This window comes from Larus michahellis, chromosome 1 (assembly GCF_964199755.1).
Source record: "Larus michahellis chromosome 1, bLarMic1.1, whole genome shotgun sequence".
Classification (NCBI taxonomy): Eukaryota; Metazoa; Chordata; class Aves; order Charadriiformes; family Laridae; genus Larus; species Larus michahellis.
Genome location: NC_133896.1, coordinates 6,965,419 through 6,984,253, shown reverse-complemented (window position 1 = coordinate 6,984,253; position 18,835 = coordinate 6,965,419). Strand labels below are relative to the sequence as shown.

The 18,835-nt window shown below is 41.3% G+C and overlaps 1 protein-coding gene across 37 annotated transcripts in view; it reads right to left on the bottom strand.

Moving 5' to 3' along the window:
• CELF2 (CUGBP Elav-like family member 2) overlaps nt 1-18,835 on the bottom strand; it is a 559,698-nt gene that overhangs the window by 48,301 nt on the left and 492,562 nt on the right. For 30 of the 37 annotated variants that reach the window (XM_074573263.1, XM_074573258.1, XM_074573262.1 and 27 more), the window contains 4 exons: nt 17,699-17,833; nt 7,264-7,343; nt 2,181-2,339; nt 707-770 (listed from right to left, as the gene is read on the bottom strand). In XM_074573263.1, coding sequence (XP_074429364.1) covers nt 707-770; nt 2,181-2,339; nt 7,264-7,343; nt 17,699-17,833 — 438 coding nt within the window. The remainder of the gene's footprint in view (nt 1-706; nt 771-2,180; nt 2,340-7,263; nt 7,344-17,698; nt 17,834-18,835) is intronic. The other 7 variants (XM_074573267.1, XM_074573271.1, XM_074573268.1 and 4 more) reach the window with 1 other exon arrangement.

Genomic DNA, 18,835 nt, shown 5'->3' with positions numbered 1-18,835 from the left:
CAACTAGCTGGCTTTCAAATCCGCTCACACTTTGATTTTTTTTTTCCCTTTTCTTTCTTTCTTTCTTTTTTTTTTCCCCCCAGACTAAAGATTATACTTTTACATAAAAGCTTCTGTTGTGTAATTTTGTCAACTAGGGTTCCAAAGTCAAAAAGGCACCCAGTTAATTTTCCATGATTATAAAAGGAGCCTGAAAATTCATACTGAAGGTAGGCCTGTAATCTTGGGTTTCATTAAAAAGGTCAGAACATTTTTACTCACCACCTATTATTAAAATGTTTGAGGGCTGCCATTAATTTGATTTTTTCAGGACGCAGAAATCTCGCTGGAAATTAGAATGTAATCCTGCTGTTGCTTTACTGACACTTTTCATAGGGTAGGATACGGCTGCGGGGACTAAGAGCTCTCCCGCAATTTACAATTGGTTACTTTGGACAAATGGCAGGTGACTAATGCAAGACAAACTGTTTGCACAACCTGGGAGCACTGGGTTTAATTTCAGTTTCTGAAAGAGGGGAGAAAGTGTTTCTATTGACGTTGAACCGCGAGCTGTCCCCTGCCAGCACATCTGCCACATTTAATACACAACATGCCCCCCCCACCCCCCCGGCCCCGGCCCCGACAACGTGATTATTAGAGGTACAGAATTCAATAGCTTAAGGATACGAAACATAGCTGGAGCAAAACGGAATGGGTTTTAACTTACCGGCCATTTGCTGAATGCCGCTGAAGGCACCCAAGTTACTGGAGGAAGTTGCTTGCTGCAGAAGCTGCAAATTAACAACACAACACGGCAATCTATCTGACATTAATGTAACAAATGAAGATAAAACTAAAATGAGCTATCATTTCACATTTGGAGTATTTATGCTTTCCTTTACATTTATATAGTCTCTTGCTTCTGTCTATTGTTGGAATGAACATCCCCAGAGTCAATGCTGTAAATCCATATTAATGTCTAATCTCTATTAAGAAACACAGAGACACAAGGGAAACTCAATAACATTGCTGCTTTAAAACAATTAATCAATTTATTCTTTTTAACAACCAGGTGTTAAATCTATTTAAACCAACATAGCGTGACTAATTACAACCCTCTGTAGTCTAGTAGTTACCATAACTCATCTCTGTCAATCACAGTCCGTTCTCCCCCGCCCCCTTGAATTCAGTTTTTTCTTTATTATCTTTATGAATCAAGCACACTGATACCCATTAGACTGGTATTTGCGTATAACAATTTAGCCTACCTCAGTATTAATTAGCCTACCTCACTACTAATATATATATTTTTAATTGCCAGGTAAATCGCTGTTTATAATTATATCGCTATACCAAAGCATTGTATGCATACAAATTATGTATTTAGGCACAGAGAGTGTATATATATATGTATCTATATGTGGATGCATCTATTTGTCTAGCTCGGAACCATGAGGAACCCTCCAAGTTGCCCAAAAGCTGCTCAACCAGACATCCCCGCTCCAGAGCCACAAAGGGCAGAGGCTCCCTCTCAGCTGTGCTGCCGGGGAGTCCCTCCTGGCCACCCGGGACCTAAGACACACGGCTGCGGATGGCAGGTTTCTCCAACAGGGGCAGCAGCCAACGTCAGTTTCTCATCTTACCAACGGACCGAGGAAAATACCACTTTAAATTTATGAGAAACAAACGGCTTTCCCCTGCCCTCTTCGCTTTCTGTACAACGTAGCGTGAACCACGCGTGTTTAACGTTGACAGGACCACGCACTAAAGTGAAAGCCGTTTCCAAATGAAAATGTGGAAAATTAGAGGACCGAACCACAACATTCCATTTTAGAGGCTGCACCATATAGAATATGGCCCCTATAGTGTTCGGCTGCCTATCTGTCCTCCCCTAAGGAAGGACTTAAATTTTATTTCAGCTATAAAAAAACAGATTCTAACATTCAAAAGAACAATAAAACTAATGGAATCAAATTTGATTTTGCAGGATGAGTAAACTTTAAGTGCTTGCCTTGGACACCACTGACACATCTTGAAATGTTTATCCAAATTCTGTTCCTTGTTATTTCATTCTAGACCACGCGATAAACAGACAGGTTTTTTTATGCAGAAGAAGACATGCTACGTAACCTGGAGGACTTAACAACTTATTGCAGGGAGTTTACTACAGCTGATTTACCATGGTTCCAAAATAAACTTACAGCTAGGTACTGTGGTGTGAGTCCTCCAAGACCTGTGAGGTTTCCCCACGTGGCAGTATTGAGCTGTTGCATCTGCTGTGCCAACTGCTGCTGCAAACGCCGCTGCTCCTTGTCCTTTTGGGTATCGGCAAACTTCACCACGATTGGCGAAGAGCAGCCCTGTGGTTAGACAGATCGGGAAAGACAGAAGCGTTAAATCACACCGAGTCACCCTCGCGTCCTGAGCTCAGCCATGTCCCATAGGGCCACCGGCAAAGGCATGACCTGATTGCTCACCCTCTCTTTGTGACTGGCACACGTAGGACCACAAGGACTAAAGGTTTTCAGCTTCGTAGGAAAAGAGGCTATGGAGAAATTATTGATTCCCCAGTTCTTTTTATAAAGCGCCTTTCCTCAGGCTCTCTTTTCCTTCCAGCTATCAAAATTGCTGCCAGAGACAGCGAAGTGTACCAGTCCTCTTTAATTAAGCTTCACAGCTGATGAGATGGACGTGATGCTTTGTCTGCAGTCTGTTTTCAAGGCATCGCCAAAGGGAGAGGTGTCCAACCTCCCTGCTGCCAGGGACCACACAGCCAACACCGCCCTGCCACCACGCTCTGGCTGTGCGGTCACACTCGGTGCAGCTGGCTTCTGTACCCTACGTAAATAGACTGTGAGCAACTGATTTACTGAAGCGCCCATCCTCAGCGGGTCACCGGTCCTTTGCATATCAAGGCCCCCCAGTCCCTAGTGAGCACAAAGGGTGATGCTGCTAGGACCATTCACCCACCTGCAGTCTGCTCCCAGGCACGCTTTGTATCAAGCATCCTCGAGATGCCAACAAAGGGCAGGATGCAGACCCAAAGTGACTCGTGCTGCTGACAGCAGCCCATTCCTGATTGCCAACATTTCTTCTAATGCTTCTATAAGCCTCTTGTTACATGATATGGGAGGGCTGTAAGACACCTTAGGAGGTGAGAACTAGAGACTAGTTCTCACTACTAGAGAACTGAGACTCTGCAGCCCACTCCTCACCCATGTCTGAGGGACCCTTGTGAAGAAGTAGGAGGTCATGGATGAGATGGACTTTTGAGGTAAGCCGGATATTTCCCTTGGACTTCAGGTTGGGTATTCCTGGGCAAAGTCACTGGGAGAACGAGACATGTGAACATGAAAGATGTCTCTGTTGCTCTCACTCTATTGTTTTTCCTCCGCTAAGATATAAAAATATTTTTTCATATTTTAACCTTTCAAGCCTTCATTTTTCCAAATCAAGGGAGCAAACGATATACTGCAATGATTCAGTTCTTCAAATTAATTCAAGCATTTTGTGAGTCATAGAATCTGTCAATCCATTTCATACTGTTTTCCAGCTTCATAGGGTTCAATGAATAACTTCCCTCCACCCACCAGGCTTTGTTTAAAAATTCTCGTCTAACTTCAATCTGAACACAATGGTAGGAGTGAAAGGTGACTCGAGTCCAAAAACCACAGCAGCACTTTAGCCAAGTGTGGTACAGGGAGGGGGGTTATACTAAACCTAACACTTCCCATGGCTGCTCTCATAGCACTGTGAACATCTTCAGAAAAGTTCCTGCCCTCTATTCTTTACAAAAAGCAGCCATCTACCTTTCCTCTGAAGAACCTCACGCTGGGACAAATGATAAGAATATTCACAATCAACAGACGAAATGATGAAATAAACCACAATAATGAAATCTCTTGTATGAAGGTCTCCCATCAATACTGTTCCTTTCGAATTATCTTAGAAAATCGTCACTTGTGATTGATTATTCCACCTCCAACTCCTTTCCTGTGCATTTCATTGTGAAAATGTCTTTCAATGTTTTGGTGAGGAAGCAAGGAGATACATACCACTCCAGCAATCAAATAAAGATTACGAAGGAGTCAGCTTGTTACACAATTACTTCTCTCCATGATTTTTATACTAATATTAAAAACAAGACTCTTAAAAAAAAAAAAAGAAAGAAAAATTTGCCGAGGAGTGGAGGGTGCGAGAGAAATTTTTCTGATTTCGCTAATAAAAAAAAGCAAGCTGTTTTTATTTAATATGAGGTTTGGTAGCACTGGGTTAAGAACAACCAGAGCTTACTGCCTTCTACCTAGATGTACGGGAGAATCAAGTCTATTTCCAAAGAAATAGAAATGAATTTCAAAGGAAGAAATATTATATGGCTATTTCAGTTATCAGTCCAGCAGCTCAGCACTCAGCACTACAGCTGACATCAGATTTATGAATGCTTAAATGTCAGTAGATCATATAAAAACAATATCTCTGCAATTTATGAATCTATAATTCATTTTTTCACTGTCTGCTCTATATTTCATCACTTCATCATTTTCAAGAGAGCAAACATTCTGAAGACTGAAATTATATGTAGCAAGTGGCTCTATATGAGAAAAGGGTTGTTATTGTTGCATCAAATTTACTCCATGATAACAAATTATTGTCGTCTACTGGTGCTGCATTTGAATGCCTTAAACAAACAAACAAGAAAACTCCACAGAAATGAGACAGAAAAGCAAAAACTTAGAGCAGCAATTACGTTTTTAAAACGAGTTGATTTAACCAGGTCAGAAAGTCAGGTGGAAAGAGTAGTAAGAGAATTTATTATTCTAGGAGATGTGTTCATCTGGACATTAACACCCCCATTGATCTTTCTTAGCCCATTTTGAAAATTCATCTTGGTCACTGATGCGTGCCAAAGAACTGAAAATAATGAAATCAAAAAAAGAATACTGAAGTAATTGGGTTGAAATATAATTGTGTACTACATATTGTCCTCCCAGTCCACTTTTACTCGCAAAAAAAAAATGAAACAGAAGTGTCCAAGGACCACTTTTTCAGGCTGAGCGTTGAGATTTAACACCAGCTAACACAAGTTAACTTTTTACTAGAAGAGCATGGGCAAAAGCGAGCAAAATTTTTTAGCTTAAAGAATGACTTCTGGTTTATGCTCTTCCATTTTCTGTCTTGAGAGGAAGCTCCCAGCACACACATAAGGTGAATCTCCCTTCCTCATTGAATGGCATGGTATCTCCACCCCATTTAGAGCCATTTTCTTCCCAACAGCTGGTGCTGCCTTCATATTTTTCTTTGTGTTGGCAAGACAGGACACAGAGACCCTGTTGAGTCCCTTGCCCACAGAGCTGGAGGGTGTACTGCGTCTCTCCTGGAAGGGACTCTCGGCCTAAGCTCAACTGACACAAAGACCCAGATGTTCAAAGTGCAAAATATCTGGAATCGCCTTGCCAATTTGGGGATCTCATTGATGGCATCTCTAAAGGTGTTGAGAAGCATGTTGATCCAAGAGCAACTATTCTATAGAACTAATGTCAAGAGGAGTATCACATCAAAAGGCAGCCTCTTTTGGAGTACTGCATACAACAGAAGAATGGGAGACTTTGGGAGACATTATCCCTTTAATTTTACCATCTTCTGAAGTAGACCTGTGTAAAATTCATTTAGCTGGACAGAAAAATACATTAAAACACATGGAAAATATAGGTAAAGCACAGTATTACCAATAAACATTTCCTTTTTAACTCGGAATCAAACCCAGCAAAACATATAGATCTGAATTAATGGAGCAGTGCATGGCAGACAAATTACTAGGAGTATTATTTCAGAGACTCAAAGCGGCATTTTTTTCGCAATATACTATTAGACTGCATAGATTGTATAACATCAGCTTCCTAGTAAAGATCGTTTCAATTATCTCATTGGCAGATTCTCATCTAAAACTGTATACTCAGGGTCTAAAAATGCATTGCACTGAAAAGAAAACACATCGATTATAAAAGAAGCTCAACCAAATTCAAACGTGATGTTTGGAAAGACAATAGCTTTGCAATGCCGATATCATTACTTGTAGTATACAGGAAACAGTTAGTGACATTTTCATGCACTGCCTTGATTTTTATCTTCTCCTCCTTCTCCTCTCTCCACCCTCCCACCCCTGGTCTCCCCCCTTGGCTCGTTACACAAAGCAGCTCAACGACATGACGCAATAATGATTGTTTAGCACCCAGCATGCTTTGGGAGACTAGAGCATTGCAAAGAAAAATCACTGAGAAAAAAAAAAGAATAAATTAAAAAAAATGAAAGGTCCTGGTGAAAAAATAAATAAAAAAAAAAGAAACAAGTGCACATAACATCAATGCCACCTCTGAGAAAAATCATCACTACACGAAGATACAGTATACATAATACAGTATAACATGCACTCTCCAATGATAAGCTAGAAGATCCAGAGTAAGTAAAGACTTCATACTTGTGCGGTTTTTTGTGCAAAGTTCTGAAAGACCATGACAAAAATCACAGACTGAAAAAAGTTTTGAGATTGCCAGACAAGCCGTGGCATTCGATAACCACTCCAATGAACGGATCGTTAGCCTGCAGCTACAGTCACGTTAAGTGAACAGGTTTAAAGTTTGGTGTTGCTCATCAGGATAAAACTCAAGGCCGTAGAGGCAGTTTGGGAGGAAATAAAGAGCGTTGCTTGCGAGGGGCCAGCCATGATGGTGCTCTGCAGGAAATGCCACACTTCGATATGCTCTGTCATCATTAGCATTTTTATTGGCTACATGAAGAAGGAGAAATTATATTAACTTAAAAAGAGATTCTATTTGCAGGAAAACACATGCACTAGTAACTCAGCGTGGCCAGGTTAAGTCTCTTGAGCTTTTTCTCAGAGCAGCGCAAACCACAATACTTAAAAATCTATTTAAAGGAAACTAAGATTTTTTCTTTGGAGGCGTGTATGTTGATATTAAAGGTAATTTACTCATCACATATACTCTGAGTATGACTGAGGAGCGGTATTCACAGCATTTTTATTTTCTGCCGAATGCCACTGAAAACAGGATTGAGAGCCGTGTTTCGATACCACGCGGCAGCGTTATCGTGCGCTTTCAGGTCATTAAGAAAAATAAGCTTCGCAAAGAGAGGAGGAGTGACTCGGTAAAAAGTTTAAATCTGTGATTGTCATGTGTCTGATCTGGTCCAGGAGAGCATGGCTTTACCATTCGCAATCATTTGCACAAAGAAAACAAAGAAAGGGCAAATGATACAGTACTGTACCTCCATGGTCTGAGACTGGTGCATGGCTTTGATTGCATTCTGTGCCATTGCCCTTGTAGAAAATGTGACAAACGCACAGCCTGTGGGAACAAGGGGACAGGGAGCAGGAAAGACAAAAAACAACAAGACAAAAGGGTTGGACGCTTGTTAAACCAACACAGTCTACGAGAACGGCCACAAGACGACACTGTTCTCAGTAGTACATAAAAATAAACAACTTCTCTAGTTTATTTATCGACAGTGCTGACTTGCTAATCTGACCATAGATGAAAGAAAAAAAACTAGGTGGGGATGGGTGAGGAGAAAGGGTTTTATCCTTTAATTTTTTTTTTGTTTGCTTTGTTTTTCTTTTTTTTTCTTCTTTTTTTTTTGTTCTTTAGCCACAGGGTTTGACATAAGTAAGGCTTTTATGTAGAGTTTGGATTGCATAGTTTAGTCTATTCAGGCCATGCATTAACAATTGCTTGCTATGGCTTTTGTGCAGGTAAATTGTGGATAGCTGGCATCACTGGCAGCTGAACTGGGAATTTAATAAAGGTGTCCATAATGTCACGTATTTCCGTGATGCGCCAAGAACAACCATACAAATAAGGATGAGAAAAACTCCACTGTGTAGCCTGTGACTAAGTGTGAAAAGACTCAGACAAAATTCAGTAATGTAGGTGGAATCCGAACATTTAAGAAAATAACATATTTAAAATAAAAATCTTTATGATTTTTGTTTCTCCGAGTCCTAGGTACAAGTACAATTCTTTGATCTACGAAAGCTACCACCAACTTGAACAATTCTGAAGCTATGTGCGTGAATAACTAAAAAAATCTCTTTTCTCCCTCCTCAGACTTTTAAATCATAATGAAAAGCCAGGAGGCTAACGCCTGGGCTATTTTTCCGCCCTTTTACCATTGTCAGTCATACCTACGCTGGGCATGGTACAGGTCAACTTTTTTAGTACAGGACTCACTGCCCTTTTAACTAATAAAAACATTGCCTTCCGAGATTTACTTTTTATTCTTCATGCACCCTTGGGCATCTTAAAGAAAAAGACTGTGAAATTAATGCAGATTCAGGCTGATTTTGTAATAATACCATGGCACACTAAAAGCTTAGCTAAAGCAACACAGACTTATTTCACTTGTGATCTCTAATGACTTTAAAAGTGCATTGATTTTCAGCTCCCTTAGCCTTGCACAGTTTGAACTTAGGTTTCAGAGAATAATTTAGTGTTCCACTCAATTTCCTCAAAACATTATTATTATTACTACTTAAAAGATTTCCAAATGAAGCAAATCTAAGCACTGAGAGGCTAAAGCATATTGTCGTTTTAGAGCTAATGCATGAACGCTACATTCTGGCATCAAAAATACAATATTGTTGCCCCTGTGGCCAATGGGCAAAATAAACCATTTTGCAATCCAACAAGCAACAGATTGTTTGGTTTATGCAAATCAATTTAAGGCATAAAATACCTTTTATTTTTCGCTCTGTGTGTACCTGGTAAGATTATCAAGTCAAGACTGTATTCACATTTTAATCAAACAACAGTAAGAGAAAGCAATGCCTGATCATTACCCAAAAGCACTACATCTAGTCATGAAAATAAAGTCAATGCATTTTTGCATCATGCGGTATTTTTTTTTCTCTTTAACGTAAAGGCCCTTGATAGAAGAGAACCTCAGCTGGCTTATGTACTTCTGACTGATAAGTGAGCATGATAAAATCAGAAGTCGGAATTCTTTTACGCGAACTTCATGGCTGTGTTGTGACTCTACCTATTTCCCAGGTAACATAACCGCTGATGACGTCTTACTGCCGTTTAGCCACGCTACATGTTGCTATACTACCCTTAGTCGGCAACAAATTTCTGTCGGAGAAAACGATGCAACAAAACAGCTTTCTGTACAGCAATCTAGACAAAATGTGCAATAGAAGGGTAAATAGACTACAGTACCTCCGCTAGATTCCATATTGCTGCTGTGCACTAAAATTAGAGAGGCCCAAATTCACCATCAGTCTCAAAGTAATCTCTCTTAAAAACATTTCTGTTATTATCATTAACAGAGGAAATAACACCAAGGGTTTTCATTTATTGTCTTGCAAATTCAATGGGGGATGAGCACAAATAGAGATATACTGGAGGGCAGGCGAGAAACCCCATACAGAGCCTGGAATAATATTGTTTATAATGGTCAAGAAACTGCTTCATTCACTTCTTTCGCTCTCATTATCCAGGAGTGTGTACCATAGTGACAATTACTGAATGGAGGTTTAGAATGCATAAAAAGCATGTAAAATGTCAACAAAAATCAATAAGACACAGTTTATGCATTTATCACAATTTCTGCCCAGCAGTACTGCTGTAAGTAACTTACTGAGAGATGTTGCAATTAGCAGGTCTCAAAAGAAATGTGAATCAGCAGAGAAATAAAGCTGCACTCCTCTCAAGATAAAGCAGACTCTCTCTTCCCTCCCTCAAGCTTTTTCTCTTTTTAACCACAAAGCTCAGCTGCTGGCGACTTTCAGCGCCCAACGCTGCCGCAAAACCTCCCTCCTCATTCCTCAGCCCAAATCCATTTGCGTGGACCCCCTTTGCCTTTGTCCTGTGAAAAGACCTTCGTAGCAGATCTCTGTAAAGTGCCATATAGGGAGCTACTAATTTAAAAGAAACTTGTTCTCTGGGCAAGGGGAATGCCTGACGAATGAGGTTATGCAGCTTGAATATGAGCATTTGGAAACAGCATTCCGCAGAGAAGATGGGACTGCATTTTAGTTACGGTTTGCCAGCCAGAGGCTACAAGGTTAGGTCCCCTTGTTATCTCCAGTCGGCAGGCCATTTCCCCACCAATGGACAGTGGCCATTTGCACAGTAAATACCCAATTTGCCTCAATAACCGCGGCAAAAAATCAGTAGACAACCTTATTTCTAAATTATTTTGAAAACTTAGACCTTCAGTTGCTACCATCAAGCGCCCCAATTATATGTTAGCTAATTTAACCATCTTTCCAGACATTGCTACACGTATTCACGTTCAAGGGTTATTTTTTCAGCTACCAAATCTGGACACTCACGCACAAAATTTGTATATTCATTATGCGTGCACAGATATTTTATTATGTGTGAAACATGGGATCCTATGCATTTTATTAGGTGTGAACTGTGGGATTCTCTCCCTTGTGACCAGACTTGGAGGGGAGCTAAGTCGATATCACAGGATTCTGCCCACTCGACTCAATCACTGCACTGGCACATATAATTTAGTTATTCAAAAAAGCTGTTCTTCTGAGATGCTTGTATTCTCTGCCACAGTCAACGGCAGTACCATTATTTCCCTATGTGGGGCACATATGTACTTTAGGAGGATGGCTTCATTGGGCATCTAGAATTTTATCAGAAGTTGCTGTCTAAGGACACTGGATTTCACTTGTTTAAGCCAGATGAGCTCTGCCTGAACCATCCTGTACTCTTGCCGCAGCAGTTTCTGAGGGGTTGGGCACACCCTTTCCAGCATATTCTCACTCTCTGTATCTCATGGATACAGGTGGTCTTTTGGGAACACACCGCCAGCTGTAGGATTGTAAATCACAATTATGAGAGGACAAGACTAATCAGATTTCGTGCCTCGTGGTGCAAGGAAACAAGGAAGTTTTCCGTGGCCTCTTACCTCATCCTGTGAAACACTACATTGATTGTTGTGCCGTGGGCCGAGGTCTTCTGGACCAACAGCTACAAGCAAACTACTTCAGTTCTACCATACTGAGTCCTGAGACTTCAACTACTCCCTTTTTACTGGAGCTATGACGCTCTCTGGGAGAGGGAAAATGTGGAGAGGGGGATATTTCTATAGCTAATGCCTTGAAATTATTTTGTTTTGTACCACCAGCCACCTAAGCTCAAAAGAAGAGAAATCCTTTTGTAAATACGGCCATCCTGCAAGTCACCTTGCAATTATTTATCACCTCTGGTTTCAAAATGTCAGGGATCACAAACAGGAACAAAAGGGGAGGGAGAAAGGAGGTCTAAGAGTTTTAGTTGCTTCTCCAAGGCTGCCTTCTAACCCCCTCCACCAGATGAAATGATTGACTGGGGAAAGGCTTCTCAAAGTAATTTCCTCCTGCAGGCAGAATCGGAGGGAAGCAGCCAGCCCTGCCACAGAGGAGATTTGGGAGCACGTTCTCACATTTGCCATCTCGGCTGACAGAACATCTAAACTCATGGTGTTGGTCCTTACCCCCCTCCCAACCTAAAATGAAAAAGAATTTTGAAGAGGCTGCAAAATTAGAAAAGCTTCCTCCTCAACCCGTGCCGTCCCAAACCTAGAGCTTGCTGCTCAAGCAATTGAATTATTTGAAATATTTAAAAATGCTCAGCACTGGCCCGTTTCAGCTCCCACTTCACTCGCTTCTTCTCATCTCAGGCTTTCACGGACTGTTTTGAAATGTTCAGTCAGCAGTTCACGCACAGTCTAACATCACATCAATACTTGTGAGCTGCAAGTGAAGTAGAACGTTTTTAAGTATGGAGGCCTCAAGGTAAGCGGTCTGATTTCTTACCTACACAAAAAACCTTCCACATAAAACTACTGTGGTCTACCAGAGGTTTTAAAGCCCCTGCACCCTCAATGAAGGCAAAGGGAGATGCAAAACCCCTAGACGTTTTTGAATCAGGCCTAGAGTTAGAAATGGAATTTAAAAACCATGGCTTTAAAGTTCTGGAGATGAAAGAACGGCAGATGTAATCAATTTTTTGAAAAAATATATAGTGACTACTCTGACACAGAAGAAGGCTCAAACGATTTTCAAAGTCATACGAGCAATCGCAGGACTACGTATGGTGGCTGCACAGCTGGTGGTGTCGTGGTTGCACTACAGCTTCCTACTTCACCGTAAACAAGGTTTGTCTTCACTTTCTGTGAAGAAACAATAGTGAAAAGCTGCCAGAATCCTCCTGCAAGAAGTATTTGGGATCCTCTGAGATGAAAGCTTCTATTTAAAGAAAAGATAAGGCTCAAATGAAAAGCTATGGAAATTGAAGCGTGATAAAAATAAGCTCTAGTTGTGTTAAAATATTTCTAGCTGAGATTGCAAAGTAGACTTTCCCGTTTCTACACTGTGCTAATATAGCACAGTCTGAAGGAAGAAGGACTAGCCTGGGAAACAGCCTTCTAATGGAGACATCACACAAAAATCTTAGTGGTTAAAATACATTTCAGCTACAAATTAAGACATTGAATTGTTTATTGTACAGACATCTTGTCATTAGGTATTGCTTAAGACACACAACGACTGGTCTGAGACCAAGTGCAACAACTCAGCCCAAAGTAAAGCGTTTGGAAAAAGTCACAGTGAAGCTCCTTAGTTTACGGATATCAGGCACATAAAGGTAACAACAGGCACGTCCTGTAAAAATGCCTCATCCCTTTGTCTTTACTGACTTCTCTTGACTATCGACCAGAGGACAGATTCCAGATTTTAAATTTCCTGAAGTTCATGGTTCCCTCAAAGGGTTTCTAATTGGGCAGTCAATTAACCACCCTGCAAAGTACAGACTTCAGTAACTGGAATTTACACCAAGCCAGAATCATACAGCTAACAAAGACCACATTCTCTAACAGTGCCTTGATGACCCTCTTGTTGGTATAAAAAAAACCCACCCATAAATTATTTCATTTCAGATTTCCCCCTGGGGAGGGACTGCCGCGCAGACGCAGTAATGGAAATCTGAGATGTAGAGTTACTGGGTAAAGGCCGGCAGAGACACTAGTCCCTTGGACGTGTTCGTTCCTTCCTGGCTTTGAAAGAGTTTCACCGGGGAAAAAAAAGAAAATTAAATGTGCCACAGTGATTGGAAAAAATTAAAATGTTACCGTATAACAGCCCCAGAAATAAGGCATGGAGGTGCTTCTGAAGAGCAACTGACAATACAGCACTTCCACCATGCTTGTTTCCCGTGGCCCCTAATCCGGGCTGGTCCCGTGGCTGGCACTTCACGTTACTTTAGCTCATGAAGGGGCAGTAAATCTCCATAAGGAAAACCAAACAGGCATAAAATCTCCTCGCCTACACTTCACTCTAATTAATTATGATGCAAAAACTAATTTTCTTTTACTAAATCACCTAGAAACCCCCCGAATCTGAAAGTTATGAATGGATTTTCATGAAATTAAATTGCCTGACCACGGTATATCTCTCCATGCCATTTCTACCCTGCTCTTAAAGCGAAGCAAGAAAAAAAAAAATCCCTGTAATCAATGTCTGCAGAAACTTTCACTTGTCCCATGTGCCTGGCGATGTGTTGTTAAAAAAATCATACAATTAGGAGCCTAGAAGATGTAGGAATATGCGTTTGGAGCTTTTCCACAATTTTCAAGGTATATCCAACTGTCTGTACATGTTATTAGCAGGTTTTTTCAGTGCATGCTATTAACCCAGTTGACTTCTTTCTGGTATCTGTTATATAAATCTGCACTTAGCAATACAGCAGCATAATTTGCTGTGTGGCGCTCCCGTGATAAGGATAAGAGGATTTTTTTTTTATCATCATTACGGACGGTAATAATTCCTAGAGTGATACAGAGATATTGATCCACTGATCTAAAAAAAGCATTTTACAAAGGCAGAGGAGCATTGCTATCCTTATTTTAAGGAATGGGATAACGGAGAGATGATTTGAGAGCAACTCATCTACTGTCAATACAGCACGTCAGTGGCACAGCTACAAATCAAACTGGGGTATTTCTGGCAATTTCTGCGCACTCCAGCTACCCTTGCATGGCTGTCTGTGTTGGCATCTGTGGTCATGTAGACATTACACAGTGCTAGGAGTCAGGAGGTCTGAAAGTTTCCTTAAGCCGTTTACAATAAGTGATTTAAAATCTTAATCATCTGAGGCAGTTCACTTCTGCTTTTTCATGATAATGAAGCTTAGCACATGATATCACAATCATGAATTTTTGTAAAGCATACTTAGCTCTTCAGAAAAAGTGCTGGATTAAACAACCCTGCAGGCTGAATCCTTCTCTTTGAATAATGAATATAGTACAGGCAGTGGCAAGCTTCTTTAGATAGTCCCATGAACCCTGCTAAAGCGAAGGCCAGACTCCATGTCTGTTGAGTCCCTAGTTTCTTTATCTCTACAGCCAACACGGTATTTTTATTTTTTAATACTTTTCACAGCTAGGAATTACTCTCTGCCAGCCAGCTAATTTCACAGGGACTATCCCAGAGCCTTCGGAAGGCAATGCTTTTTGGTTGCTGCCTATTTTCTTGTAGCTGGCCGGAATATAAAAAGTTACAGATATAAACAACAATTATTTCTTAGATGCAGGAGCGAACAAGAGTGGGGGAAAAAAAACGTCTCAAGGAAAAAAAAAATAAATCTCAGTTTCTTTAAAATATACTGCTCCACCACTGGAGCTCTGTATCATTATTTTAGCCTCGTTTTACAGACGAGTTTCAAACAGCTGACAATAGGAATTTGGAGTAGAAATGCTGACGGTCCATTATCAGTAGTGACGGCTATGGGTGTGACTTTATTAAAAGTTCTGTCAACTCTTGGCTAGAAACTACAACAGAAACAACCAGTTCAATCTCTCTGCCTCTCTCCCTTTATCTTAGCACTCACATCACACTCATCACGAAGTGTTACATTTTCCCTTGATGCCACAGGATGGGATTTCTCCGTGCTGCTGGAGCCATGAGGCATGCTACCACCCTACATCTTGCACTATGGGCTGACAGCAGACTGTTACCCTACTAGCGGTAAGGTTGCTTTTGTTGTGTAGACATGGCCTAAATACCAATGAATACACTTTTCAGGCTCTTTTATTCTGAGATACCACGATGTGCATTGGTTATGCAACTGAAAAATATGCCAAAGAGAGTTTGTTGGACCATATTTCCACCTCACTGCTGTGAGCACTGTGAGTTCCTGAAGGCTCTGGCACGGTGAGGACAGTGTTTTCCTAAGACAGTGACTATTCTTCATTCACCCCTCCGTGGCTGGGAGGGAAGCGCATCCGGACGGGTGCTGGGAAAACAAATACTGTTTGTGGCAAAATCCTCCCTCTTGCTTTAGTGAAGCGGCTTTTCACCCTGTGCTTTTTCAGCCAAGCTCCCTCCACTGCAAATCTCCCTTAGCACTTTTCATTTTGGCTGCAATACCAACCACTTTCCCCAACGCTTTGCCTTCTCTCATGGAGTGGTGGTTTTGTGAAGCTGATAAACATCTGCCCGAAAAACTGGCTGGCACAGCTGAGCTCATTTTCAAGTGTGAACATGGGTGTGTAGAAGGCAATTCAAGTTTAACAAGGCATGATGCATGAGGGCATGATAGAATATCAGTCGTGATTGTGACCGAAATAAACCCGAGTGGCAGAGAGGATACAGCTCCGCTACGACTACTGGTGTGTGACCTACCTGGACTGAGATCTTCAGCCTCCAGCAGGAGAGAGCAGCACATTGTATCTACGGTTCTGCTGTCCAGCAGACGACACTGCCCTGCCTGATATGTTGGTGACGTGGCTTGAAAATCTCAGCTTCTGATTATTGTGAGATTGCTGTTCACGGCAGAACAAAACTACCCCACCACCCTTACCTATCCTGTGGGATTTCATAATTAGCTTTTCTATACTCGTACTATGCCCAATGTTTGTTAAATAAAAGCAAGTACGCTGTGGGATTTCTATGGATCCAAGGAAAGATCCATTTCTTTGTTGGGTGATGCTGAGGAGTCATGTATATCTTTTGCGGGCTCAAAACATCCGATGCCCAGATCTTGTTATTTCATCAGTTGCTTAGCTTCTTTCCCATTTACGTCTTCCATCACCCCTTCCGGGTGCTGCTTACAAAGTGAAATCAGTGAAAGTCAGAAATATTTGTTTTGCTTCAACTCTGGGTCTAGACAGATAATGACAGTGCTCAACTCCACCAGTTAACATTCATTACTGAGCTACAGGAACCAACCTTAGACCTTTCCCCTAGTCTTCCCCAAGGCAAAACCCTGGATCCTGAGGCTCCCCTTGCCTGAAGGGACTGCTGCATCCAAGCCCCAAAAGTTTTGGGATCATGGACTAAACATGCATAACTGTGTGTAATTCTCTTGCGGCTTCCTATGTAACGTCAAAGTGTCTTTTCAACGAGTCCTTATTATTCAGGAGTAGTACAGTAAGTGCTTTCAAGCAGCACCATGAAATACAGGAATACCTGCAACTTCCCCTGCTGAAATCTGTAGGCATTTTAAAGAAGCTGGGCTGCACACAAAACAAAAAACCCCATGCACAAATTGTTGCAGAAAATACTGTGAATCCTGTAGCCTAGTGAAAACAAGTAGATGCAAAAATAAAGGACAATATCTATACCTATATCTACATGCAAAATGGATACTATTATTTTTTCTGTGCCTTTTGAAAATGTAATAAAATGCATAAACTGTGCTTTCTATGTATTTTTTTTTTCTATAGAAACAGAAGTGATGTTTTCACAGCTCCGCACTTAAAACTACTTTACTCCCCGTGTCGTTAAACGGCCATGGTTAGTACCACAGCATCCTTCCCCATTGATAGATAGGACTATCACTATTTTCTTTTCCACTCAGCACACACCTGACTCAACCTTTTTGAGAAGGTTCATGCTCTGAGAATAATTTCAGGTCCATAAACCATGGAGTTAATACGCAGCCTGGGTCATCAATATACATTTACTTTCCTTTTCAATATGTTTTCAGAGGGCCTTTCCCCAAAAGGCACTTTTGCGCTCAGAAGGGATCACCAGCTATTGAAGTCTGTGCTGCACTTTGTTTCCAAAGTTCAGGTCAGCCGCTTGACCGCTCTTGGTGGTGCTGCTAAACACCTCTGCCCTGTTTTTTGGGTTGTGATAGAGGCACGAGATCTAAAAGCTCTTTTTTACAAACTTTTGTCCAGGCAAAGCTCTCGGGTTCAAGCTAACCTCTTTGTTTCTGAGTTACAGCAGACCTATGTTTTGCATATAGTTACAGAAAACACAGGAATGGAGGAGATAGTGCTACAACGTGGGCCAGTTCCCATGACCCTGTATGCCTTCAAGCAGTCATTTACAGTCCTTTTAATTTTTTTTTTTTTTTTTTTTGGCCTTATGCTACAAAGCAGAAAGGGGTCGGGGAAGGATCTTTGATTTTGTGAGAGCAGAAAACTGAGGGTGTTTTCTCAGGGTGCAAAGGAACCTTTCCAGCTGACAAACAGGGCGATAACACAAGTTAATATGTTGGCACCGAGACCTTTCTGACACTGGAAATAAAAGGTGATAATTTCAGTCACTGTGAAAAGTTCACGTGGATACCTTCATCACGTGGGACGTATTACAGCGTAACCTCTAGCTGCAGACAGCGGCTATGCCTACCCTGGCTGTGACATATAGCTCCCAATTAGCACTTAAGGAAGGAGACTTTACAGACTGCACACTCACCTCTGCTCAGCCCATCCGGTCCCCGAAGGATTCGGCATTCTTCTATCTGGCCGAACGGAGAAAACATCACCCTGATATCATTCTCATTACACTTCTTCGAAACCATTCCTATGAACAATTTTCTGTCTTCCACAGCTAGAAGATAAAAATAATGAATGAGCAAAGGCCATTTCATCTTTTTCCTGTGATCAATGCTTCATTACCACATCAAACCAGGCTCCAGTCATGTGAGTCTGGCTCTGTAACTGAAGACAAGTCCTAAGGCAAACACTTTATACTTACAACCTCCCTTCCCCCCTTCTTCCCCCACCCCAAATCTCTCATTTTTCCTTCTCTCACTCCTTTTTCTAGTGGTGCGTGCTGTTTGTATAACGTATTAATTGGCTGCCTTAGTCATTCTGCATATGCCTCCCCATCACGGCTTCTAAGAGAAAAGCATCCTCTGTTAGAGAAACTTTTAAAGATATTTTTGCATAGATTTTAATTCAGATAAATTCCCTCACCTCCTTCATGTATGAAAGAAATCATGACGGGGTGAGGGTGAAGAAGGGATTGTGCGCATAATGATATGAGCTAATGAAAAATATTCCTGAGAAATGTTTTGAGAGAGCGTCTCCTATCTGAGCTTTCAATTCCAGCCAACTTAATGCATGGCACTCGAAAGGCAGATGTGTAACAACTGCTCTGGAAAAAGAAGGCATTAAATTTTCCTGCTTTTTTTTCAGACTGACACAGCCCTCTCCCCTCCAAGAGGACAAGAGGCATATTCTAGGGCATCACTTTAACAAGGGGGCTGCATAATGCTCTCCCGGAGTCAAACCCTTTGATCCGTAATGATGCTGAGTTTGCAAAAAAAAAAAAAAAAGACATGGAAAAAGGTGCTCTTTACCTGAATTATTGGTAGAATGTTTCCTGCCTGCACTGTCACCAAACCCAGCAAAAGCTGGACTGCTGCAGCAGGACGCACACAGCCCTGTTAATCAAACTCAAATTTACAGGACTAAAGCTGTGGACTCTTGTCAAAAATGAAATAGGTCATCAAACCTAATTCACCCTGGAAAGACTTTAAAACGTTAACGCATCCTCCCATCTATATTAAACCAAAAATCTAAGTGGTTATTATACAGTATATACACC